Below are 24,833 nucleotides of genomic sequence, written 5' to 3'. Positions count from 1 at the left end.
GTTCTCTGGTGGCAGCCAGGTGAAAGAGGGATCCAGACAGAAACCCAGGACAGGGCTGAGCCAGCAAGCTCCACCAGGCATAGAATCACAAAGGAAAGCTCTCAGGGGCAGGCAGTGCAGAGCGGTCAGAATGCAGGGCCCCAGGAGCCCCAGCCTTGAAGCCTACTGAGCTGGGTCCTGAAGCACTTTCTCCAGGTAGTTTGGCATCCTCTGCAGTGGCTCCTGTGTGCACCCCAATTTCTAGACCCCACAGACATGGCCCAACACAGTTACAGGACACAATCAAGCCTCTTTGGACCGTTTATTAAGGTTTAAGTGTCAGGGCAGAGAGGCAGTGCACACACATGAAGGACACAGCCTTTGGCAGCATACATCGACAAGCTAAACACATTATCCACACATCACCATCTGCAACAAGTAGGAATGGCCTCTGGGGCCAGGCACACTTGGCAAAGACTAGGGTGACCCCTTCCCAGCACTCCCATCCCCATAGCAGAAACCCCAGGGCACTGGTGCTTCCCACTCTATGAGTAAAGAATCTTCTGTGACGATAGACTTTCTTGTTGTCCGGTGGCTTGTACTGGCTGACCTGGCTTGTCCTCAGCATTCACCACTCTGGGACAGGAGCTGCTACCTCCAGGAACTCTGCCTCATGGGGGCAACTGTGGGAAGGATAATGGCTGAGGCAGCTAAGACAGGGGAAAGCCCATCCTACAGGAGTGGGGGACAAACATACCCTCAGGACTCAGGCTGGGCACTAGGACAGGGTCCTGGGTTGCTCCCTGGAGGGGCTCTTCTCTGGCTGGGCACAGAAGGTCCTATGGAGAGATCAGGTCAGCTGGGAGGTGGGGTGGGCCCCACTGCCCAGCCTCGTCCTAGAATCACTCTGACCTGTGTGCCAGAGGGGGTTTTGTCTGGTTGTGGGGGTAGTGACAGTGCAGCCCCGGTCTGCTGGATGAACTGCTGCAGGTTGCACTGCCGGAGCTCCCGGTTCAGCTCCTCCAGCTCCTGGGCCTGGGCCTGGGGGGACAAGGATTCTCAGGGGGCATAGCTCTTGTGCCCACGTAGAGTACCCTTCCTGGTCTGACTGTGTGTCAGGCCCCCAAGTCCACTAGGTTGGGGGTGGGGAAGTGACAGGGGCTAGGGACTCCTGGGCTCACCTGCAGGGCATGCTCGGCAGCCTCCAGGGCCCGGCTCACCAAAGCCAGGCTGCCCTGCACCTCCGCACTCTGCCGTTCCTGAATGGCCAAGTCCTGGCGCAGGCGTTCAGTTGCAGATGCTGTGGCCAATGGGGGCCCAGGGGCCTCAGCAGCCAACCGCAGCTGGACCTCGAGGGCACGGGCCTGAGCATCCAGGGCCTGTAGCCGGGCAGCATGCTCAGCAGTGGCTGCACTCAGCGCCTGCAGGCGAGCCTGCCCCTCTCGTTCCCGGGCTTGTTCCCTCCGTAGCTCCTGCTCCCAGAAGGCCTCATGGCCCAGCTCCTCAGCATTCCTCTGCACCCTGAGCTCCAGGCCCTGAAGGTCTGTGAAGCAGCCTGGTGTGGGTGCTACAGGGGCTGCAGGCTCAGGGGATGAAGGGCTGGGGGCCAGCCTGGGACACCCCAGACTGAAGGTTAGTGCTTTGCGGGGTTCACGACCTGGTGCTGTCCGTGGCTTTGGGGGGAGGCTGGCACGAACTGGGCATCGCTCTGGGGGTGGACAGCTGTCTGAGGAGGGCCTCCCAGCCAGGCTGGGCCCTGTCCTCCTCAGAACAAACTGGACATCGCTGGCAAATTGTCCACAGGTGGCCTGGGCACCCACTGGACACTCCTGTGGCAGCAGCTGCCGTTCCTTCTCCCTAAGCCGCTGCACAAGCACAAAGCGGCCTGTCTGGCCTGGGGGGAAAGGGGAAGGTCAGTCTGTCTCCCCAGTCTCTGTCAACCTGGCTTGAGAAATTGGGGAAGGAAAAAAGGGATCAAGAGCCAACCCCACCCATCTTTGAGGGATAATGGGGCTGGACCACCAGGCTCCAGCCCAGTCCCAATTATTGGGTTGTCTGCCCCCAGAAGACTCACCTATTGCTTGGGCTAGGGCGATGACCACTTCCTGGCAAGTGGTCTGCTCTGAGACCCCACAGACCACTCGCTGGATGCCATCCACCCACACCTTCAGTTCCATGGCTGCCAGCCCCAAGAACATCCCTGTCCTGTAGGGAGGACACAGGGTCAGGTCCTGCTGGCCCCCTCTCCTCCTGGCCTGCCATTATAACTGGCTCAGGGCTGTGGCCCCTGGGTGTAGAGCCCTGCCTTCCTGTACCCAGCCGCAACCCAAGCCACGCATTCCTAGGGTGGCCAGAGGAACTAGTTTGCCTCTGGTGAGCACTTTAAGACGTCCCCCACTTCACCAGTCTCCTCGTGCCCCGCCCCCACTCCCGAACGAGGCGAATCATTAACCAGGTCCAGGATTTCCTGTCCCCCGTCACCTGCTTAGAGAGCACTGCCCCTTCCCGCCCGCGGTCGTCCCCAGGTACCCAAGCGGGCCCCCACACGAACGCAACGCCGTCAGCTGCCATGGGAACGCCTCCCCAAGGAAGGGGCCGTCTCGGGCCGCAGAGAGGCTGGGGATCATGACCCAGACTCGACCTTCGTCCCATCGCACCCCAAGACTCCCTCGGCCGCCCCTCCCGCCTAGTCGGTACGCGCTCCCGGAGGCCCCGCCCCTGCCGCAACACCGGCCGCGCTGGACCCCGTCGTCCCCGCTCCGCAGCGGGCTGGTGCAGGTGCGGCGCGGCTCCACAAGCCCTCTCTCCAAGCCCGCGGGAAACTCCTCGGCCAGGGCCGGCGCCCCGGCCGGCTCGGGGCGTGGGGAGGATCGGGAATTCGGCGCGGCTCACCTGGGCGCTCTCCAGCCTCCGGGACCCTGGCCTCCCGGACCCTGGCCTCCCGGACCCTGGCGCTCCGGTGCCGCCGTAACCTGCCGCCCAGCGCCGCGGCGCTCCCCGGCCCCACCGCCTCATTGGCCCGCGGCCCGCACGCCCCGCCCCGCCGCGTCCCCATTAGCTCCGCGGCGCGTGCCTCCCGCCCCGCGCCCATTCCCATTGGCTGTCTCCGCCCGTCCCGCCCCATTGGCTCACCGCCCCCTCCCCGCCCCAGCGGCGCCCAGGTGTGGGCGGGGCGAGGGGCGAGGGGCGAGGGGCGGGGACCCGGGCGTCGCCGCTCCCTGCTGGCGAACCACGCGGAAGCGCGTCTGCAACTGTGGTCCGTGGGCGGCGCGTCGGGGCAGGTGTGAGGCCCAGCTCCCCGACCGACTTCCTCCGCAGCCTCCTAGTGTGGCAGGTCCATTTCCAGGGAGAGGCGCCGGATCACACAGCTCTGGAATGCGCCCCAGGGCAGAAGGGCCGGAGCCGCTCCTTCCTTCCCTGAGCCACCGCAAGGGGTTGGGCTCCTCGGGGCCGGTAGCCCAAGACAGGGAGTTGGGGGAGTGTGAGCCCGCGCAGGAACCGAGGTGGAGCCCTGAGGGCAAGACAGAGCTGGTGGGCGCTTTAGCCCTGGAGGGGGAGGAGGCCCGCCCTGAGGCCGCCTGGGACAAAGGCTCGGGTCTCTTTGTGTGAGGCTCCTTTCCGGCAGGCCTTCCCACAGTTAAGCAGGCTTGAAGCCGCTCCTCATGCCAGCTGGGTGGTCAGGTCCCTTCAACCCCGTGGCCACCCACTCTGTCCAAGACGGTCACAGGGTGGGAACCCTACCTTCCACCTCCTATGCTCAGAAGGGGCGGGAACCAGAGGGAAGGTGGAACATGTGAGTGATAGATGCTCCACCTCTAGGACTAGCTTGTCCTGGGGCAGAAGGATGGACTCCCTGGGAGGTAGCCTCTGTGTGTGTGAGTAGATGCATGTAGATGAGGCTTAGCTTGTGGGTAAGGGAAGTGAGTGTCAGCCACCGAGGTCCGAGGCTGGAGGGAGGGTGTACCACTGCTGGTTAGAGTTCTGCACAGCCCCTCCTCTGCCTTTTCATCCCCCTCTTGACTCCTTCACCCACAAGTCAGCTCAGAGTCCCAGTGTCTTCCACATTCTTAGGACACACCCACACCCAGAATGGTCCAGTTTCCCCTCCCCCCACACCAGAGTCTCCAGTACTCACTAGTCACCGCTGCCAGCTAGGGAGGGACTGCAGAGAGCTATGTGGTTCCCCAGGCCTGCCCAGCTTAGCCTCTCACATTCCCCAGCTGGGTCAGTCCAGAACTCACTGGAGGCCTTGGGTCGGCTTCTCCCTGGAGGTTCCTGGTCATAGCCCCTCCCCTTCTGAGTTCCAGTGTCCATAGCAACAGTAGAGAACCCTCCTCCCCAGGCCTTCTAGGAGCTCAGGCCTCAGGTAAGTGTTGGGGATGAGACCCATGGTGGGGGGACACAACTGAGGGTCACAGGCAAAGAACCAGAACCTTTGACCCTTGCTCTAGGCAAGGGGGACAGGAGGCAGCAGGAAATGTGGAAACATACTGTCTGGGGAATGACCTGCTGCCTTGCCTGAAACACAGGCGAGGACACCCCCGTGACCAGCAGTTCCTCATCACACATAGGCCTCCTCAGAGTGTGAGCCCTGTGAACTAGCAGTGCTCCTTGGGCCAGGAGAGCCCTATAGGGTGCATACCTGGGACAGAGACCACATTCAGCCCTATTGCCTCTCCCAGCTCTTGAGCAACATCAAGCATGGCCCCAGAGTCTGAAGAAAAGCAGGTGCCACAAGCCCCAGCAGGTGGAGAGCCAGTCATCGGTGATTTGGGGCCTCCAACTGGTACACCTACAGACACAGTGGTTCCCTCATGCTCCCAGAACACCAAGACCCACTCACCACGGTTGGCCTCTGGTCACCTGCAGTAAGGAGGGAAGGGAGGGAAGGCCAGCCTCCTGGGCAGGACCAACGAGAGGGCCAGGCCTAATCAACAGGGTACTGGCATTACAGGTTGGCCCCTGAAGCACTGGACCCCCGCACCTTGAGACTGCTGTGGGGGCAGCGAGAACTGGAGATCCGAGCACTTCGGTGGGCCATCCGAAATGGTCCTCATGCCCGGCACTGTCACATCCTGCAGGAGGTGTCAGGGCTTCCATCTGAGAGGTCAGCAGCAAAGTTCCCAGCCCAACCCAGCTCCTGTCCTGACCTAACTCCTGGTTTCTGCCCTACACCAACTCCAACCACTGCTTGGACTCTTACCTGACCTTTGCCTCTGACCCTAGTCCTTACCTAGCTGAGCCTCCACCCAAACCCTGAACATTACTGTGCTAATCCTGAGCACCTACCCTGCTCTGGCTGGTTGCACTGTGTGCCTTTGGTATGATGGCAGTGGGACCCCTCATTTGCTGCTGACCTGACCTCAGAAACCCCAGCTGACCCAGAGGTGGGACTGCTGAGGTTGCCCCTCCTCCTAGGAGCTTCCACAGCCCAGACAAGTTTCTACAGGACGAGGTGGAGAAGCTGACCCTGGAGCTGAAAGCACAGAAGGAACAGGCCCAGCAGGTGAGGGGGTGGGGTCAGGAAGTGGGCAGAGCCCTGCTGGGGGGGAGAGTGGGCTGGGCTTGGCCTGGTGGGCGAGGCTGCAGGAGGCCCCTAACCCGGTCGCTCCTTGAGCAGGAGAAGGAGCACTTAGAGGAGCAGCTGATGCAGACTGTCAGCATGCTGCAGCAACTGGAAGCCCAGCTGCAGGCCTTCCAGAAGTCCTGTCTCCTGCAGTTGGCCTGCTCCTCCTGGGTGGGCCGTGTACTGCGGTCCCAAACTGGCAGTGTGGAGGTGAGCCAGTGCCCAAGGCCCACGAGCCCTCCTGCCTCCCAGGCACCCCTCCAAACCTTCCCTAGAACTTCCTAGGGCGGCCAGTATAGCTACTTCAGACAGGTGCTTCTGCTGGTGCTTCTGGCCTGCCTAGAAAGCCTGCCCCTCTCAGGCTACTTCTGCAGGGAAGAATCTGTGTGGTTTGCAGTTCCTCCTACCAAACCTACCCTGGTGAGGTCAAAGGGGGAGGAGTCTTTCTGGAAGGGTGCTCTCTCTCAGCTTCTCCATGTTGGGCCTTTCATTTGGGGGATGGGTGCTGGAAATTGAACCCAGAGCTTGGTGCATTCTAGGCAAGTGCTCTACCACTGAGCTGATCTCCAGTCTTGGTGGTCTCTTCCTGCAGGTGGTTACTGCAGAGACTTTAATGGATTCCAGTGACTTCTCTGAGAGTGAGCAGGCTCCCGCAGCTGGAGAGGTGAGCAAGGCCTCCCATATGAAGACTCTGCATGCCTGGCATGCTGAGCCTCCAGGATTCTGGAGCTCAGCAGGAGGGGAGAGCCACAAGCTATGTTGCTTTCTGGCCAGGGTATCCGACTGGAGGATGTGGACTGGAACAGCATCGCCCACCGGTACCCCAATCTCTTCACTGATTCCAGCTCAAGGCACAAGTAACTGCACTGGGCCCGACTCCCCAGGGCCAGGGGAAGTGGGGGGTTGCCATGGCAGAAATGGACCAGGTACCTGTTTTATACTTTGGTGTTTCCAGACAAATCATGTAATCCCTCCAAGCCTCAGCTCTGATCTTAGAGTCAATTAGGGACGCAGAGAAGGGGCTCCTGGGCCATCACTGCCCTGTCATGAGCTGGGTCTGGGTCCTGGGCACCCAGAGCACAAGCTGAATGACCTCCTGCTTTGGGAGGCCAAACGAGGGCAGAGCTGGGTCCTGGGAGCCGAGCATGCGCTGACTAGAGCATGGCCTCAGGCAGCCCCAGCAGTCCCCATCACTGGAAAAGGGGGGCTCAGACTCCCCTGTCAAGCACATGGAGAAACAGTCCAGGAGCCTGGAGTGGAGCTCCTTGCCCCGTGTGGGCACCAGCAGCTCCGGAGGTGCTGGCTCTGACTCTAGCAGCTGCCAGCTGGCCCTGCGTTCTGGAGTGCAGAAGGCAGCCGAGCACCCACCCCAGGCAGAAGGCTTGACATCTTCAGAGCAGATCCCCACAAGGGCCTGGAGCTTCAGCAGAGATTCTGAAGGTGGAGTGGGGCGCATCTCTTGGTCATCCTCCTGTACCCTCCAGCTTCCTCCAGAGCCCTAAGCCAGGTCCTTTAGCCCCTAGGGTCCAGCCACCCCTCCTGCCCGAGCTCTGGCTCCTGGCGCTGCTCCCCCCCACTTGGACCCCACCTGCTGCAGGCCGGGTCTGGCCTCACAGGGGACATCCCCATTGGACGATCCGCGTGAGGGCCTCCCTCCCCGAAAGAGCTCCTTTCCCTAGATCTGAAAACCCACTCACAACCGCTCAGCAAGCCCGCCTGGGAGCCCTGCACAGCCCCTGACCACCGGCGTGTCAGTCTCCAGTTGAGGTGAGGGGGCTGCCCGGGCAGGACCCCACAGGCAGCTGTCTGGGTGGGCGGAGCCCGAGTGTCAGGCACAGCACCCCCTCCGCCCCCAGCCCTGCTGGCTGCTGCCTGAAGATCGCGACCGTGAGCCGCCGCGAGAAGTTCATCCGCGTCCTCAACCAGTCGCTGGAGCAGACAGTCGACCTGACCGGGTTCGTGCTGCAGCAGCTGGCGGGCGACTTCCCGGTGTGCCTGTACCGCTTCCCTCCCGGCACCCTGTTGGCGCCGCAGCACCACATCACGGTGCGCCCTGCCCTCCGTGAGCCCATGTGACCAGACCAGTGTCTGCCCAGGCTGCCCCTCACCCAGTGCCCCTTGCCATTCCCAGGTGTGGGGGGAGGGGCCCAGAAGGACCACGAAGCAGCCGCCCTTGTCCTTGGGTCAGGATGCCTTCCAGTTCCACTGCAGCCTGGGCCGCACAACACTCCTCCTGAATCCCGAGGGCCAGGTTAGTGCTGCCCCAGCCCAGGGATGGGGTCAGGTAGGCCTCGCGGGGTGGGGGTGAGCAGAGCTGCCCCTTCTGGCCCTGTAGGTCCTCAGTGAGCACCAGACCCCACACCGTGTGACCTCGGGCTCGAGGATCTTCACCGACAACACTGACTGGTCCATTGACCGCTTCCCACTCTCGAAGTCTCAGCCTAGTGCTGACACAAGCGAATCCCAGCGCCGGCCTCGACCCCCCCGCAAAGGCCGGGTGCGGAACACCAGAGCCCGGCGCCAGAGACCCGGGTGGGCATCACAAATCCCTGTCCTGCCTCAGCAAAACCCATCCTGGATCCCCTTCATGTGACCACCACCACCCGCTGCCTTCTAGGCCCCGCCTCCAGAGAACCACTTCCCTGACACTGCTCTCCAGTGGCACTACCTACCTTGCCGCCCCGCCCAGGAGTTGTCCCGGACCCCTGCAGGCCCCTCCCCCTCCCCAGGCCTGGAACCCCTTCACTGCGTCTCTTCCTGGTGGGCTGTGGCCTCACAGCCCCCTTGCCTCCCAGGATGCGGGATATCTTGCCACTCCTAAGAACCTGCCAGCCTTTCCACCTGCCGGAAGTGCCAGTGAGGCCAGAGAACACCCAAGCTAAGACTCTCGAGCTCCTGCCTGCCATCCCTGGTGAGCAAGCTAGGTCCTAGAGGGAGGAGTGAGTGGGAAGCAAGAGGACTGGGCTGACCTCAGTCACTGCCCCAAACAGAGGCAGGGCTGTGCCCTGAGGATGGCCCCACCAGGAAGGAGCACAAGGTCCAGGTGAGTACATGCACGCCCTGCTCTTCCTGGTTCCCACTGGCAGGCCGGCCATTCCTCCCCACCCACACCCACACCCACACCCACACCCTGCAAGCACAGATCTCAGGCCCGGATGCTCCCCAGGTGTGCCGGAAAAACGTGGACCGAAGCTGTCCCATGGTGACCCTGTCAGTGCAGAGCACAGCTGAGAGTAGATATGGCTTCCGCTTCCTCAGCTGCCCCCCCATCACTGTGGACACAGGCCGGCGGGTGTAAGGCAGCGGGACCAGGCACAATGCCAGCTGCATAATTTATTGAACCAACATTGCCTACAAAGTAAACTGCATTTCTGTACACCTGAAAGTTGAAAATGATTCTCCTGTGTTTTGGGGCATCATGCCCCAAGAGGAGGGACCTGCACCTCCCAGCCTCTCAAGGGGAACCACACAAATCTGCCAGGGATGGGAGGCCTGGCTTTGCCCTGGGCAGCCTAGGGCCAGCAGTTAGGACTCTGGGCTGCATCCATGGAGAGAATGGCTTGGAGCCCTGAGACACCTGGAGAGCCCAACTCCAGGTCCCTCCACCTGTCTAGGCCTGCCCCTGACCCAGGCCTGCCCCTTTGTGCATTTCTCCTGGGAAGGCTAGGCCCTGTGGGAGGGTAGGCAGCTGAGGCGTGAGGGGGAGCTTGGGCTCTCCCTGTCCTGGGACCTAACCTGAGTCTGGCCTCTGCTGCCTGCTGGCTGGTCGCAACCCAGGATTCCCCTTCACCAGGGCCAGACCCACTCTCCACCCCCACACCTGTCGAGATGCTCCAGGGCCTATGAAGACGTAGCCCTCCTGGGGCTCCCATGACCTCACGGCACCCCTGGCCCCAGTGCAGGCAAGCCTGGCAGTGGGTGGGGGCTTACACTAAGGGTGGGAGTGGGTGGGGGCGACAGGGTTCAGGTGGGGCAGGGAGCAGAGGCCTGGATGTCTGGCTGCTGGATCTCACGTTGGCTTTGGGTCTGGGCGCCCCTGGGCTTGAGCACTGGGGCCTGAGGCCACCTCCAGGGCTCCCACCCGGGTTGCCCAGGGCTCTGAGCCTTCGTCCTCTGAGAGGCAGGTCTGCAGATCTCCTGGGGGAGCCACTGCCAGAATCAGGTGGCATTGGGTACTTGGGGGGAGATGGGATCAGGTGAAAGTCCAAGGTCCTGGAAAGCTCTGAAAGGCAGTGAGAGGCAGCAGCACGTCAGAGGCCCTGTAGATAAGCAGCTCACCTGTGGTCCTACAGGACAGAGGTGGGTGGTGGCCTGCAGGGGGAGGTGGCACTACAGGCTGCAGTGCCCACCATGGCCCTCACAGGTGGGAGCACCCTGCCTCCAGGCCACCCTTGCTGCCCCGCTTCCTGTGCTCCCCAGGGAAGCGATGGACCCAGTCCTCCTACCTCCTTATACCAGCCCTCTGGGGCAGGCAGAGAGGCCACGAGGCCTGGACTCTGACTTTGTGTCATCTGGGTCCAATCCCTGAGGCCCAGCTCATAGGCTGGTGACCTCAGGCCAGTTCCTAATCTTCTGTTGTAGTGTGAGGCAGGAGGCCAGGGTCACCCAGTGCCCACCTGGACCTGGCTCTGTCCCATAGTGCCCTTACCTCATCACTCCAGCTACCCCTCCTCCTGGCCACCCTGCTGCCCTCCTTCAACTGGGTTGTTAGCTGTGGTTCCCTCCAGCTGTCTTGGGCACCCTGCCCAGGTACCAGCCAGCCCATGGAGGACAGAGGTTTGATTGCCTTAGCGGCCCCCTACCTGGCCCCAAGAGTCGTTCTGCTGACCTTTAAGCCTCTGCTCCTAAGCCACTGCCTGTCCCTCCCTAGGCTTGTCTGCTGATCTGGGTTTGGGGCCTTTCTGCCTTGAAGCCTGGGTACTCTGAAGCCAACGTCCCTTAGGCAGAGCCCTGCCTGGCTTAATTCTGCACCTTTTCAGCCCAGCATAGGTCCTATCTGGGATGAGGTCCCTGCCATGGACTCCCAGGTACCCTGGTGGCCTCCCACCCACCCCTGGCCTTTTATCCACTCCCCTGAGACCTGGGCACATCCAGTGGGTACATTTGCTTGTAGATGACCCTGGCTCCTCTATGTCCCCCATGCTGGTATGCCTCATTTTTGATGTAGACTTCTCTGGACTTGGTCAACACCCCTTATGGAATGCCTTGCTCTCATCCAGCCCAGGCAGCCTTGAGGTTCAGTGACCTCCCACTCCAGGAGAGACCTTCCTGCACAGCCCCTCCCAGAATCCAAATGAGGAAGGGGGCACACTGGCACAGGCTGTTCTCAGGTTTGGGGCTCCTGTCCCCAAGTGGGCAATACCTGACAAACGGATCACCCACCTACAGGGAAAGTACCTGTGGCCAGGCTCATGGGACTGGGGAAAGTCTTGGGTCCAACCTGGTCCTCTTGCTCTTCAGGGGACCTCTGTGGGTCCTGGGGGGCTGCAGCCGCTTCCTGCTGGGATTCCATCTGCCTGTGGGGATGGGGACTGAGGTAGGGAGAGGGGGAAGCTGCAGTCTTGCCTGTCTTGGACCCAGTTCCAAATGGTGTGAGAGTGAGATGGTTCATCAGCCTCAGGGCTCTGTGACCAGCTTCTCAGATCATCTGGTGTCCAGTGGCTGTTCAGTCAAGGCATCCAGCCCGACCCCAACCCCCACAAGAGAGAGGACGCACAGTGGAAGGACTGGGCAGAGGAGGAACACCCACCACAGGCCATGCTCCCTCCAGGCCTGAAGCCCCACCAAGGGGCTGGTGGCCAGATGTGACTTGTGTGGAGGCAGCTGCTCCACGGGTGCCCAGTCCTGAGGAGGAAAAGGGCTGTTGTGGGAACCATGGCCTTGAACTGGCTGTAGGGAGAGGCATTGCAGCCAGAAGCCCTGGGCTCTGGTGCATGGTGGGGAAGGACTCTGGATGCTGGTACGCGGTGGGCCAGGTCCCCACCCACTCTGGGGTGGAAGGGTATACCTGGTTCTGACGCCTACGTTCCCTCAGGCCTTTGATGGGGTTCCCACAGAGGACTTGACCAGCACCTGGAGAAGGGGTGTGTGATGGGTCTGCTTTGGGGTCAAGGGGCTGCAGAGTCCGCTCCAGGCCGGGGCGGGTCAGTTACCATGGGTGAGGTTGCTGGTGTGGTCTTCTGGGGCCAGGTCCTTTGGAAGCAGGCATTCAGGCAGGGGGCCCCCAGGGACCCAGAGGGACAGGGCCCAGGGCTTGGTCTCAGGTAGGGAGAGTGCTGGATCAAGTTTCCGCATAGTGGCTCCAAAGGGAACATCTGCCCAAATTCAGAACCAGAGGTCACTTGGGCCCATGCCAGCTGGTCAGCCCCAGTCCACAGAACATAGCTCTCACGCCCGAGAATCTGTGAGCCCTAGGCTGGCCTCCCTAATGGCCCTTTTCTTTCCAGAGAGACCTTCCACTCAGCCCTTCTCCCTCTCTGCAGATGAATGGGGAAGCCCACTGGTGTTCATCACAGGGACAGCACCCTGACCTGGAGGCCAATGTGCATGTTCTGGGGCCAGGGGTCAAGGCTGGAGGAGGGTGTGAGACACAGCTATCCACCCTGGAGCAGCCTAGGATCTGGGGGGCCTCCCTGAAATAGGTGTTGCAGCCCAGGCAAGGTTTCCAGGGGTCTGCCTTACCCTGTGGGGGGAGGAGACTGTCGAGCACACGGCCTTCCTTGATGGCCTCCTTCACCATGAGCCAGTCCTGGCTCAGCTCCTGGGTGGCAGGCAGGTCAGTGTGCATGGTGGACACCTCATCCAGCACTTGCAGCTGGGGGATGAGCTTCCTCACCTCCACCCTGTAGTTATAATCCTGGGGTGCCTGCAGGATAGAGGGAGAGGGACAGCAGGCCTGTGTCCATGGGCCATTTAGGCCACTTGTGTTCTAGAGCTCCAGATCCCTGCGGGGCAGGCCAGAGAGGTCAGAGTGACCCTGCTGAACCCAAGGGACAACAGGGACTAGGTTCGTGCCCATCTAGGATGTGTGACTTCACTCTCCGGGCCCATGCCAGAGTCCAGTGGGAGCTGCCCTGGGCTCAGGTTTCTGGCTCAGTTGAGCAACCTCTGTGTACTGACGGGACCCTGGTCCTGCAAGTAGCACCACCAAGTGGCAGGGGTTGGGATGGGCAGGGTGGGGTCAGGACCTTCGGGTCCAGTGCTCGCCAGGCCTGGCGTGGGTGTGGCAGTCCTGTGCCCAGCACGCCCAGGCCTGTTACGTGAGTGTGCCCTCGTGGGGTGCAGTGGGCCGGTGGGGGTAGAGGTGGTCATGTGTGTGCATGTGCTTCTGTGTGGCTCTGTGTGGCCTGTGCGTGGATCCCACAGGGCTGGGCAGCGTGGGATGTGCATGTGTGATCCTGTGGGGTCTGGGGGGCTGGCTCAAGAGGGTGCCCTGGCTGCACTCAGGCCTCCAGTGACAGAGAGGTGGAGCTCACTGCAAAGAAGTCAGGGGCCGCAGTGGACACAGAGGCCCTTGACCTGTGGGCCCCTCCCAGCACGCACACCTTGTTGGAGTGGCCAGGGGCTGGCTGCAGGCACACCAGGTTGCCCTCCAGGGTGAGTGTGGTGAGCCTTGGGCACAGCCGTAGGCAGCCCACCTGCCCCAGGTCCTCCACGCTGTTGCCCTCCAGGTCCAGCACCTCCAGCTGCTCCAGCAGGCACAGTGGGCTCAGGTCCGAGATACTGTTGTAGGAGACGTAGAGTTCCTGGGGCAGCGTGGGGGCTTCAGCTGGGTCTGGCCTGGCTCCACCCCCACCCCAGCAGACACAGACCCACCTTTAGCACCGGGAAGGAGCCAATGCCGTCCAGGTCTGTCAGGCCACAGCGAGCCAGCCACAGCACCTGTAGGTGGCTCAGAGAGGTGCCCAGGTCTCTGCAGAAGGCAGGCAGGATGGTCAGTTTGTCCTGGGTGAAGGGCTCTGCCTTTGGCCAGTGAAGGCCTTGTGCCCCGCCCACCCCCAGTCTGGTTCCCTTTAGGCTCAGGCACAGTTTTGACCTGCACAGGGCAGCCTCCCGCTGAGGAGGGGCTCCAGAGCCCCCCTCCCTATCGGTCCTTCCTGGTCTCTGGCATGGTCAGAATGTCCCCCACCTGCTCTGATGCCTGGAGGGCCTGGACCTGGCCCAAGGGAGTTGCCTCCGCCCTGGACGGCTTAACCCAGCCCTACCTGCTACCCACTGCAGTCCCTTCCTGCCCAGCCTCTGCTGCAGTCCCAGGGCCTGCCTGTGTCCCTGCAACACACCACAGGGGTCCACGTGCCACTGAGAGCCGCTCTTGCCCCTCTCCCTGTGGGACATTCTTCCCTCAGCTCTGCAGTCCTGGTCTGCTCCCTTCCTCCCTGTGCAAAGCCTCAGTCTCAGGTTCTGTGGACAAGTGAAACTCCTCCACAGCTGGGCAGCATCTTTGGCTCTTCCTCCAGTGCCTGGCTCCCCTTCAGTTAAGCCTTACCCACCACGTGGCCTTTCCGGTGGGTCTTTACTTTTCCTGCAGTGTCCCATTCTCCACAACTGCTTTAGTCTCTGTCCTTCATTTACAAATTCACTGTTTATCCTGTCTATTGCTTTAAATGGTTTTCCAAAAACCTCTTCCCTAGCTGGAATTTGTGCCAAGTGCCTCCTTCAGGAAGGCTCAGACTCCATTCAGCTCTAACTGCTGGCAGGTTCCCTCCAGCGCCACGCCCTGCCACTTGCCTGGTGTGAGAGGCGTGGTCCTCCCCTCCTCTCACCCTCTTTGGCTTCAAGGGTGTTCATGGGGGAGTCTGAGGAAAGCCTCACTTATGTCCTTACAGGCAACCTTGACCTCTTTTTATCTTGTCTGCCCCAATTTTTGCCTTTACCTGGAAGTCCAGTGATTTCATTTATGGTGCATCTCAGAGCCAGCACCAGGCTTGGCCCTCCTTTCCATCTGCAGGTGAAAGACTACTTTTACTTCTGACAAGTGTCCTGTACTCCTGACCTGTTTTTCTGGTCTATTGTTTCAGTTCAGTTCTGCAAAGATTGGGTCCATCTCCCTCTCTGCCACCTCCTGAACTCCACTGGTGGACAATGGGTGTGCTCCTCATCCCTGTCTTCCAGGTAGCACTGCTTTTCCTGGGTGTCGCCTTCAGGCAATCAGTCAGGGGATCCCTGGGAGGTCTATTGCTTGGTCCGCCCCTTCAGAGCCTGCACCCTCTTTCCTTAGCAGCCTGTGGTTCAGAGCAGTCATGTGGCTGGGCTAGCTGCAAGGCAGTAGGTGGCTTTGGTTTCTTCTGGTGGCCACATGACTCCTCTTGTCATGGAGCACCAAGGAACAATGGAGCACCAAGGAACAACTTGGATCAAATAGGAAAATTACAAAAACCTCCAAACTAATAGCAAAGCACATGCCATTTGTGGGTCCTGCCCAAGGTAGCAAGTGAAGAGAAATCCAGGTCTTTGAATGGATTTATCAAAAAGCTAGGAGGGTTAGTAAAACTGAGTCAAGCATTCAGCTCAGGGCGCTAGAGAGAGAACTGCGTCAACAAAACCAAGGAGGGTCTGATGGAGTAAGGATAAGCCAGCTACAACCACAGGAACCACGGAGAAGATGGACATCTCCTAACAGACCCCTGCAGACTGACCAAGGATAAGAAAAGAGATGATGCAGATAGATTTATACAATTTAAAAAGGGGTACAATGATAGCCATAGCAGCAATGTAAGGTAGCAAAAGACCACTGTGAATAAAGTGTGCCCCAATAGCTTGGAAAACTAGAAAAGCAGTAATGACAGACACAGAGAAGGAGGTCAGACCAACAGTCATTTAGGAATCTCTGGCTCTGAACACATTTTAAAAGTATATTCTAACCATCCTGGAATAGATAATTTCCATATTTTAAGATAAATTTTCATATAAGAAATTTCAAAAAATAGAGCAATTGGCTGGGTGCAATGGTGCAGCCTGTGATCCCAGGGACTTAGAGGCTGAGGCAGAAGGATCACAAGTTTGAGGCCACCATCAACAACTTAGCAAGACCCTGCCTCAAACTAAAGGGAGACTGAGGGTATAGCTTAGTGTTAGAGCACTTGCCTAGCATGCATAGGCCCTGGGTTTACTCCCCAGTAATAAAAATAAAATAAAATAGAGTAATTTTTAAAAGAACAAAAAAAACAGAAGAGACACTTCATCAGTCAGTTCTTGATTCCAGAGCCAGAAAATTACAATACTAGGAAATAAAAGGACCATGCTTATGGAAATAGAAATGAAACTGCTAAGTCAATGTTATTTTACCATTATAGTGAATTCAAAACAAGTCAAGACAGTCCAGCAGTGTCCATGAGGGTGACAGGATGAATCACCACCACTACCTCTACCAAGGGGACTCCAGTCCCAGCTGCCTGCAGGGCAGCATCGCCTGTGCTCATGTGGACAGGTGTGGACCGCAGGGAGGAGGGGACCTGTGCCCCTGCCACCCTGAGCCAGCCAGGAGGCCCTCAGCCACCACGCTGCTGTCCACACAGTCCTGACGGCCCGGCTGGAGCTGAGAAGCCAGAGCCCCTGGGCTGGAGCAGAGAGCTGGTGCTGTCAGGATTTGCTGCACAGCCACAGTCACACAAGAGCCCCAGGTGAACTAGCCACACGTGGGAACGAGGACAGGAGCTCAGCAAAACCACCAGACACAACCGAGACACACAAACAGGACAACCAATCAACTTCTATTGATTTTTGGGGAGGGATTACAGGAACATGCACTGGGCTTGGGTGTTTCTCTTGATTTCTAAAAGCAATTCTAAGTCAATATGGCATTTCATTATATTTGCAATAAACAACTAAAAACACAACAGAGGGACTGGGGCTGGGGCTCAGTGGTAGAGCACTTGCCTAGCATGTGTGAGGCCCTGGGTTTGATTCTTAGCACCATAAATAAATAAATAAATGTCTATTGAAAATTTAAAAATATTTAAAAGTACAACATAAACAAACCTGTATTCAAGACCCAACGTACTGTGCCCTAGGGATTCATTCAGTCCTGCTTCAGGGAAGATACTGCTTCAGAGGAGCTAGTGCCCCCAAAAGCTGTCCCAATGTTGGGGTTCTGGTTGGTCCGATCACAGCCCTAACCTCTTGCCAGGGGTTGGAGTGGGACACTGTGCTGAGGATGTTCTGCTGCTCCTCCCAGGGGACAGGTGGGGCATGTTCCCTGCTCCCGGTGAATGTCCCCCAAAGTCCTGTGCTGGCAGAGACCAACAGAAGAGAAGACAGATACAAATCCATACAGCTACGATTATCTGATTCTCCACGAAGATGCCAAAAGCATACACTGGTGAAAAGACAGCCTCTTTCATAAAGGATGCAGAGAAGCCTGGTTATCCACATGTAGAAGAATGAGACTAGATCTTCATCTCTCTCCCTGCACAAAAGTCAACCCAAAGTGGATCAAAAGACCTCTGAATATACCAGAAACTATGCAACTCCTAGAAGGAAAGGCAGCTTTCAGACTCAGCAATGACTTTCTCATCAGGACCCCTAAAGCTCAGGAGTTAGTTACTGGGATGGCTGTTTCACAACAAAGGAAACATTAGGACTGTGAAGAGAGAACCTACCAAAGGGCAGAAAATCTTTGCCAGCTACTCTTCTGACAGAGGATTAATATCTGGAATATTAAAAAGAACTCAAGGGGCTGGGTTGTAGCTCAGTGGCAGAGCGCTTGTCTAGCATGTGTGAGGCACTGGGTTTGATTCTCAGCACTGCATATAAATAAATAAAAATAAAGGTCCACTGACAACTAAAAAATAAAAATAAAAAATAAATTTAAAAAAAGCAACAGCAAGGTTGCGTAAGAAATGCCTTTATCATCTCAACTGGAAATAACAGGATATGGCATATGGAGCTGATTCAGATGAGTGGAGAACTTTCCAGAATTTTGACCGAAACTCCCCTGCCTTAAGCTGCTGGGCTGGAGCACACAAGACTGGTAGCATTTTCATAAAACCTCCTTTGCTCAAATCCCCAAACAAAGTCAGATATTTCTTTAGTTTGTTCTTTCAGTTCAATGCGATAAAAACCGAAAGCTTGTCTCTTTTTGAATGCCATCCTTTGAGCTGACTGTTCCAAAGCTCTGATGTGTGCCAGGCCTGCTTCGGAAGAGGCCTGCTCTGTGTGGTCTGTGATCTGGCCCTTGGGGAGGGCGGTGCCCACCTGCTCTCCCTGCCAGGATCACCAGCCACCTGCCCTGCTCTTGGTCTCAGAGTGCAGCTGACACCCAGGGCTGCAGCGAGGCTGTGGGGCCCCAGCTCCCTCGAGGCTCGGTTGGCTTTGGGGTATCTGCTAGAACTCCCTCACCGGTTGATGTCTCTTGGTAGAGGTCAGTGAGGCAGAGGGCCCGTTGTCCTCGCCCAGTGTCCACAGGACCTAGACCTGGTGGCTCTGGGTTTGCTCCTCACTCCCACGTAGCAGCCAACGGGGGTGAGGAGAGTCACATGTGCTAGAGTCTGGCCCCACTGGGTGGATGTATTAGGGCCAGGAGCCAGAGGCCACAGGACCCCAGGGGAGGGCACCTGGGAACCGGGCTGAGGGTACAGGCTTCGTCTTCTCAACAGGGATCCTCAGGAAAGACCCTGCCCCTGGAGAGACACCCCCACCTGGGAGGGAGCCCACACCCAAAAGAATGTTCCCAGTGCCCTTCCTCCCACCGCAGGCATCAGCAGTGTAGAGCCCGTCTCCCTGGCAGCCAGCAACTTGAGACTGAGCTCTGGGCTGCATGTCTTTGTCCCAATCCAGCACCTGCAGACCATTGCCCCAGCCTTTGCTTCACCACCCCAAGCCCCACTGGCTTGGAAGGACCCCCATATAGGCCCTTCGCTCACCTGAGAGAGCCCAGGCGGCTGCCGTTCAACTTCAGCTGGTCCAGGTTGGGCAGGTGAACTCCTGTGGGTAACAGGAGGGAGCTGGGCCCGGCTCTCACCCTGCCAGCTTCACTCACATGTTCTCCCCAGGCACCAGCACCCCTCGGCCCTGCTGCTCCCCAGTGCTGTGGGACCAGCCTCTGGGCACAGCACCTCTCCAAACTGGAGATTGGGCTGTCCACCAGTTGTCCCCCTGCATCACGGCTGGGCAGGCAACACAGGGTGGCTCCTTGGGTCTGGAGGCTCCTCTAGCCATCAGTGGGCCAGAATGAAGCAGGTGCCTGTGGTCAGGGCAATGCAGGCTGTCTCTGCAAGACTGAGAGGCCAGTGGAGTCCGTTCCTGGACTCCATGCTGGTGTGGGTGGGGCTGGCCCGAGCTGCCTCTCCTTGCCTGCCCACAGCCACCCGAGCACCCACCACAGTCCATAAGCACACAGCCCCAGATGCCAACTCTCAGCAGGCACAGGAGAGTCCTGTGAAAGGGTCCATATTCTGATATGTCTCAGGACCAGACACTGGCCCTGCAAGATGGCCTCAGAACCATAGAAAGAAGTGGGGGCTGTGGGTGCAGCCCCTCCTGCTCCCTCAGGCTGCCCAGCAGAGTGCTGTACTGAGCAGACGAGGGTTTGACGGGGCCATCCAGGAAGAGGCACGTTTGACCTCATGTGTAATCAGAAAAATGCAAGCAAACCCACAGTGATCCTGGGCAGCAAGATTCTTTCGTTGGGAGGACTGATGAAATCTGAATAAAGTCTGGGGCTTTGGTAGGAGCGTGTCAGCACGGTTTCCTGACCCCTCACTGGCTGTGTGAGAGGAAGTGCCCCACCTCAGGAAACCCTGACAGACAAGCACCACTCCACCAGCCATGTGGTCCTGCCCAGCGCCGGGGTAGGAGTGATCCGCATGTGGAGCTCCGGTCCCTGGGGGCTTTGTACTGTTCCTGCAATGCTTCTGTAAATCCGGAATTATTATTATTTTGTTACTGTGCATTGAACCCAAGGGTGCTTAACCACTAAGCCACATCGCCAGCCCTTTTTATTTAGAGACAGGGTCTCACTATGTTGCTTAGGGGCTCAGTAAGTTGCTGAGGCTGGTCTTGAACTTGTGATCCTCCTGCCTCAACTCCGAGTCATTGGGATCACAGGTACGCACCACCTGACCCAGCATAAATCTGGAATTATCTCAAAATAAGTTTTGAGAGCACCTGCCACTGAGGTGTGGTTGCTTGTGGGCACTGTTTTGACCTTCACTACTGTGCAATGCTGGCAAGGGTGTTGGAGCATAGTCCTTCTGCAGGGTGGTTTGGAAGTATGAATCAGCCTAACCCTCTGCCCATGCCTGGGCGCCGGGGTCAATTCTGAGGAAGTGTGCAAGCCATCCAAGGTGTCTCCCAACATCGCCTGCACAGCCAGAAAGAGGTCTCATAGAGGGGCTGGCTTCAACCACAGAAGGGCAGGGCAGGGCAGGGCAGAGCAGGGCAGGCCCTGGACAGGCAGTGCTCACCGAAGTTTCCCAGGCTGTTCTCACGGGTGTCCACACACATCTCCAGCACCCGCACCAGCCGGAGGTCGTCCACCTGGGCCAGGACCTGCTGCAGATACCAACAGGGGCGTCACTACCCCTGTGTCCATCACACCTTTGGCTGTGTGCCCTGTGAGGCCAACTGGAGCAGGGGACGTGTACTGCCTGACTCACCACCTTGACTTGGGCCAACCAGCCTGGCTGGTAGAGTGCACATGGAAGTGACCTGAGCAGAGGTTGTGACTGGGCTTGGATGGAGGCCACTGCCACAGAAGGCCTTCCCTTAGGGTGCAAGCTCTAAAGGAGAACAGACCCCGAGTAGTGGGACCTGGGAGCGAGCTCTGCTGGGCAGCCGGCCACAGCCTGTGGCAGGCAAGCCTGAGGCCCAGCTGGACATCCTGCTGTGCTGGGTCTCCTCAGAAAGACTTCTTCCTGTGTTGCCATGCAAGTGTTGTCTCCCAGGATGCTGGGCCCCCACCTGTTGTGGAATTAGTGGGAACCTCTGAGCACTGACTCTTCTGGATGTGGGTCATTTTGAGGGATGGCCTAGATGATGGGTGATGCCTACACCTGATGGGGTCCTCTCCCCAGGACAGTCAGAGGTGGTGAGAGGTCCTGATGGGGTCCTCTCCCCCAGGACGGTCAGTGGTGGTGAGAGGTCCTGATGGGGTCCTCTCCCCAGGATGGTCAGTGGTGGTGAGAGGTCCTGATGGGGTCCTCTCCCCAGGACGGTCAGTGGTGGGTGAGACGTCCTGCATCCTGGGAGCTACAGGGTTTCCCAGGAGGACTCTGCAGACCTTCTGGAGCTCAGGGCTAGGGGTGCGACAGTAAGTCCTCACACCAGTTTTGGGAAAAGCCTTCATCTGATGCCCAGGCACAGTCAGTGCACTGAGCATGGCCCCCATCTCAGCCTAAAGCTCTGATGTTTGGGAGGGGGCATGAGAGCCCTAGCCCAGGAGAGCAGGCCACAGGCCATCTCCAAACTGCCCAGGGGAAGCACTCCAGTGGGGGTCCTCATGTCCAGCCGGTTGCCTACAGGCACAGCCTCCTTTTCTGCCTGATCCTCTGCACCTTGCTCTTCTGATGGCCTGCCTGCCTTGCCACCAGAGCACTCACTTCTTAGTGAGGGCCTCCTCTGATTCTAGGACAGTGGCCTCAGCAAGCACTTACAGAATCCTGGCCTGGGGTTGGGGTTGTGGCTCAGTGGTAGAGTGCTCACCTAGCATGTGTGAGGCACTGGGTTCAATCCTCAGCACCACACATAAATAAATAAATAAAGGTATTATGCCCACCTATTAAAAAAAAAAAAAAATCCTGGCCTGGCTCAGGCCTGGGGACACCTGTCATCCGAGGCTAGTGGTGCTCTGGAGCCTGGGCTGAGGGCAGGCTGGATGTCAGCAGAAGGGGGCCCAGGATGTCACCTCACAGGCCCCTGTGGCTAGAGCCCCTGGCCTCCAACACTTACCAGTCGAGCAGGGGACAGGTGCTCCACCAGTTGCTGCCTGTAGCTGTCTCCATGGCTGCCCAGGGCCTTGCTCTGTGGGCAGGGGTTGTGCAGGCCCTGCCAACTCAGCTCCCGTACATGGACACTGGCTGTATGTGGCCGAGGACCCTGGGATCCATTCCAGGCTGGGTCCATCCACATCCAACCTGCTGGGAGAGGCAGAAGAACCTCCAGCTTTCTGTTCCGTCCCCCATCTGAGGCCCAGCAGAGACCCCTGCATAGCCCTGACAGGGCCTGCACACAACCAGGGTCCTAGCCTGGCCTGGCCTAAGGGGCTTGGCTTAACTTTAGCCCATCTGGTAACCTCAACATCCCTCCCTTAGCTTTGACTGGCCCATTCCCAGGCCAGTGCCCTCAGGGTCCATGAAGGCTGTGAGCCAAGAGGAACTGGACTGGCTGCAGCAGTGACCAGCAGCACACTGTTGCTGACAGGCTCCCAGGCCACCCCAGGCCCGGGGCTGTGGATCCTTCATTTGATGGTTTCTGAGCCTGGGCCAGGACCAGTCTTAGGCATCCCCATTCCCCTGCACTGGCTGAGCCCCCGCCTACAGGTGGCTGCTTTCTGCTTGGGTCAGATAACTGGGTAAGGGGTGGTATATGTCCCAGGCAAAGCTTGTAAGAGAGCCAGGTCAGCCTCTTGTCCAAGTCACTGTGCCCTTCTGGACTGGCCAAAGTCAGAGAACCCAGAAACAAGCAGGGTCAAAGATGATTCAGTAGGGTCTGGCCCTGATGCCCCTGCTGAGGAGGGGTCTGGCCAGCTGACAAGGAGGAAGGAGGTGACCAGGGCCTTTTCTGGATCCCCCAAAGAAAATGAGGACTTGGTCTTCATCTAAATTCTGTTTTCATTCTGAATGGAGGTTCAAGAGGAATAGGTCCAAAAGGGCCACTCTCCAGGAAATGTTTCATAGAGAAACAGGTCCCTCGCCAGGCTCACCATGTGTTCTCCTTAAACTCCAGAAGCTATGCCTGGCCCCAGACCCCAGACTCAGGATCTCTGGGCTAGAGCCAGAACTCCACTCAGAATGTTCAGTGTCCTTCTCCCTAGCCATCTTCCTGTCCTGCCATCCAGGCTTGACTGAACCCTCTCTTGCACTCCCTAGCTGCCCTTCCTAAATTTATTTCTTTGATAAGATAACCCTTTCTGTGACCCTTCTGGTTTAATATTTATTCAGGTGAGTGCATGCCTCACCCACAAGATGTAGGCCCCATGTGGGCTAGACATTCTCTTGCTATGTCCACAGGGCACAGAAGAGGGCACTAAAATTTCTGTGGAAGGAATCAAACAAGGCTTAAAATCTTCTGGCCACAGCTTTTATCTATTAACTTTCTGTGGGCATTCAAGATTCATGCTCTCCTTTGTGTCTGCAAGTAGACCCTGAGCCAGGGGAGTAGTGGTCAGCTGGGTTTCAACAGCAGTAGTGGAAAGCAGTGTTGGCCACTGGGACAAGCTGCCCAGGCTTTGTGGGCAGCCCAGTCTGCAGAGACCATATACTCACAAAAGTGTCTCATGGCCTTTGCAGCCAGAGTCTCCCCTGTTGCCTCTCTCTAGCTTGAGCAAACCCCAGTCTGCAAGAAGAGCCCCTGTGACCCCTAGAAGGTGTTGTGGCCTCCATCCTGGGCTGCCAACTGTAGGCCTTGGAGGTAAGCACTGGCTGCCTCTAAGCCTCAGAGCATTTGGCCCAGGGTCCTGCCCAAAGCCAGGTCTGGAGGGCGGAGTGCAAGCACCTTGGAGTCCAAGGCCCTGCGTTGAAGGTTGTGATGCCAAAGCCTCCATTAGACTCCCAGTTCAGGCACTGTCCCCAAACTCAATGCACTGTCCTGAATCTGCCGCACTGAGCCTGCCTGGTGCCCAGTCTGCCCTGAACTCCATGCCCTGCAAGTTGGAAACCTGGGCTTCTCAGTCTTCACATCCCAGCCCAGTGCCAGATCCTGGCTCATCAGCAATGAGGTCTCTTCACCCCTCCATCTCTTACCCTGGGGGGTTCTGAAGGCAGAGCAGAGTAGGAGAGTAGGTCCCTGCCCCTGCAAAATTTCTGCCCAGGGGCAGCGATTATGGCCCCTCCTGTCCCTGACGAGGGGTCCTCTGTCCACGACTTGGGGTCGGTCCTAACAGGGCCAGGGGTGGTGGGCAGCATGGTCAGGAGGCCATATTTGATATTGGGGGCAGTGGCTGAGTCTCCCACTGGCTCAGCTACTTGGTCATTTTCCACCACCTGGCCCAGGTTCCCCGTGGCATGAGGAACATGGCGAGGCTGCGCCCAGCTCTCACCTTAAGGGTGGGCAGGGTGCCCGGCCCTGCGGGCGCGGCCCTGGGCCCCTCTGCCGCGGGCGCTCTCTTGACTTGGAGCTGTTCTTTTCGCCGCGTGGTTGCGAGCTCTGGAGTCATGGCAACGGGGCGGGGCCTCATTTGAATACCCAAATATTCACGAGCCAGGGCGTCTCGGTTCCGCGGCTGAGCCCCGCCCCCAAGCAACCGTTGCCAGGGTGGCCCACTTGGGCCTGCGTAGGGATCCGCGCGCCTGCCAGGTGGGACGCCTTGAGGCCGCCGGTGCTGATCTGGGGAAGTGCGGCCGGTCCGCGGCGGAGGGAGGGTGTCAGCGAGCCCGCCGGCGAGGGACGCCCGGCCCGCTGTCAGCCGCCTCCTAGCCGCATCTGCGTGAGCGGAGTTCGGACCTCCGACGGCAGCTGGGCGCAGAGGGGCCGCAGCAGCCAGAGGCACGGGGCAGCGCGGCGCTGCCGGACTGGCGCCGGCCTCCGAGTCACACCCTGTCGGTTTTCCGATGGGGAGCATGTGCTTATACACGTTTTGGAAATTTCAAAAAATATAAAAACGTCTTTTGCGTCTCGAGGAGACAAGTGCACCTCTGTGTGTGCGTTTTGGGGGTACGCCTCACTTCGCCTCCCCACGGTAACTTCAGGGCTGGGCTGCCAGGTCCGTTCGTCAAATGGGTCACACTGAGTTGCTGCACCGCGGAACCTGGAGCTCGGGGTGCTCTGCCTCCGCTTAACCTGCCGAGAGGGGTATAGCATGGCAGACCCGCGGCCACCGGGGGGCGCCTGGCAAACCCAGCCTTCCTCGAATTCAAGCCCCGAGCACCAGCGGTGCTGGTCCTTCCTGAGGCTCACCATCACCTCTCCCCAACTCGCGGACTATCCCTTCCGCCGTCGGGCCCTGGGGCCTCCGGGTCGCGAGCACGCCTGTGAGTGGAGGCTCCCGGGAGAGGTCTCCCCAACAAGTCCCTCCCGTTCCCGGAGGAGCCTCGCGCCGCACCGGCTCCCGGTTCTCTGCTCCCGGAACTCGCCTCCAGGAGCGCAGCCCCAGGGCCACTGCGAGACTCCTCCCTCCCCGACTCTCCCGGAAGCG

At 58.8% G+C, this 24,833-nt stretch overlaps 3 protein-coding genes across 10 annotated transcripts; 1 reads left to right on the top strand and 2 right to left on the bottom strand.

Moving 5' to 3' along the window:
* Positions 1 to 274: 274 nt before the first annotated feature.
* On the bottom strand, positions 275 to 3,495 carry Rassf7 (Ras association domain family member 7). Of its 3 annotated transcripts, XM_047516828.1 has the most exons (6): positions 2,872 to 3,023; positions 2,054 to 2,184; positions 1,161 to 1,873; positions 892 to 1,020; positions 737 to 818; positions 275 to 662 (listed from the first exon to the last, which is right to left on the bottom strand). In XM_047516828.1, exons 2-6 carry the CDS (start codon positions 2,175 to 2,177, stop codon positions 631 to 633), a joined length of 1,080 nt encoding a protein of 359 aa, XP_047372784.1. In that variant the 5' UTR covers positions 2,178 to 2,184; positions 2,872 to 3,023; the 3' UTR covers positions 275 to 630. The 3 variants fall into 3 exon arrangements, with proteins under 3 accessions (XP_047372784.1, XP_047372783.1, XP_047372781.1); XM_047516827.1 differs by lacking the exon at positions 2,872 to 3,023 and adding an exon at positions 3,112 to 3,495 and having other exon boundaries at positions 275 to 818; XM_047516825.1 differs by having other exon boundaries at positions 275 to 818.
* On the top strand, positions 2,449 to 17,189 carry Lmntd2 (lamin tail domain containing 2). Of its 6 annotated transcripts, XR_007103915.1 has the most exons (17): positions 2,449 to 2,757; positions 4,662 to 4,847; positions 4,934 to 5,086; positions 5,398 to 5,485; positions 5,600 to 5,755; positions 6,138 to 6,209; positions 6,320 to 6,402; positions 6,717 to 6,985; positions 7,225 to 7,312; positions 7,402 to 7,591; positions 7,677 to 7,796; positions 7,881 to 8,077; positions 8,341 to 8,456; positions 8,536 to 8,588; positions 9,339 to 9,447; positions 14,563 to 14,656; positions 15,838 to 17,189. XR_007103915.1 is itself a non-coding variant. In XM_047516823.1 (16 exons), exons 2-15 carry the CDS (start codon positions 4,681 to 4,683, stop codon positions 14,608 to 14,610), a joined length of 1,800 nt encoding a protein of 599 aa, XP_047372779.1. In that variant the 5' UTR covers positions 2,449 to 2,757; positions 4,662 to 4,680; the 3' UTR covers positions 14,611 to 14,656; positions 15,838 to 17,189. The 6 variants fall into 6 exon arrangements, 5 of the variants coding, with proteins under 5 accessions (XP_047372779.1, XP_047372778.1, XP_047372776.1 ...); XM_047516823.1 differs by lacking the exon at positions 9,339 to 9,447; XM_047516822.1 differs by lacking the exons at positions 9,339 to 9,447; positions 14,563 to 14,656; positions 15,838 to 17,189 and adding an exon at positions 8,712 to 8,946 and having other exon boundaries at positions 2,450 to 2,757; positions 4,662 to 4,826.
* Positions 8,864 to 24,795, bottom strand: Lrrc56 (leucine rich repeat containing 56). Its single transcript, XM_047516824.1, is given in 13 exon segments — positions 8,864 to 9,624; positions 9,626 to 9,767; positions 10,943 to 11,076; positions 11,295 to 11,389; positions 11,553 to 11,617; positions 11,698 to 11,859; positions 12,227 to 12,410; positions 13,090 to 13,290; positions 13,361 to 13,457; positions 18,406 to 18,466; positions 19,948 to 20,035; positions 21,431 to 21,615; positions 23,739 to 24,795. Coding segments are annotated over 12 exon segments (1,479 nt in total). The 5' UTR covers positions 21,611 to 21,615; positions 23,739 to 24,795; the 3' UTR covers positions 8,864 to 9,554.
* Between the last annotated feature and the right edge of the window lie 38 nt (positions 24,796 to 24,833).

This window comes from Sciurus carolinensis, chromosome 11, assembly GCF_902686445.1.
Source record: "Sciurus carolinensis chromosome 11, mSciCar1.2, whole genome shotgun sequence".
NCBI classification, from domain to species: domain Eukaryota; kingdom Metazoa; phylum Chordata; class Mammalia; order Rodentia; family Sciuridae; genus Sciurus; species Sciurus carolinensis.
This window is presented reverse-complemented; position numbering and strand designations above follow the sequence as displayed.

What these genes read in the sequence shown, in the direction of transcription:
- Lmntd2 (XM_047516820.1), top strand. Translation starts at nt 4,681, where the DNA reads ATGGCCCCAGAGTCTGAAGAAAAGCAGGTGCCACAAGCCCCAGCAGGT. An exon ending in CCCAAACTGGCAGTGTGGAG is followed by an intron (nt 5,756 to 6,137) that starts GTGAGCCAGTGC and finishes CTCTTCCTGCAG; the next exon opens with GTGGTTACTGCAGAGACTTT. An exon ending in CTTCAGCAGAGATTCTGAAG is followed by an intron (nt 6,986 to 7,224) that starts GTGGAGTGGGGC and finishes TCCTTTCCCTAG; the next exon opens with ATCTGAAAACCCACTCACAA.
- Rassf7 (XM_047516827.1), bottom strand. Translation starts at nt 2,177, where the DNA reads ATGTTCTTGGGGCTGGCAGCCATGGAACTGAAGGTGTGGGTGGATGGC. An exon ending in CGCCCTAGCCCAAGCAATAG is followed by an intron (nt 1,874 to 2,053) that starts GTGAGTCTTCTG and finishes CTTTCCCCCCAG; the next exon opens with GCCAGACAGGCCGCTTTGTG. An exon ending in AAACCCCCTCTGGCACACAG is followed by an intron (nt 819 to 891) that starts GTCAGAGTGATT and finishes ATCTCTCCATAG; the next exon opens with GACCTTCTGTGCCCAGCCAG.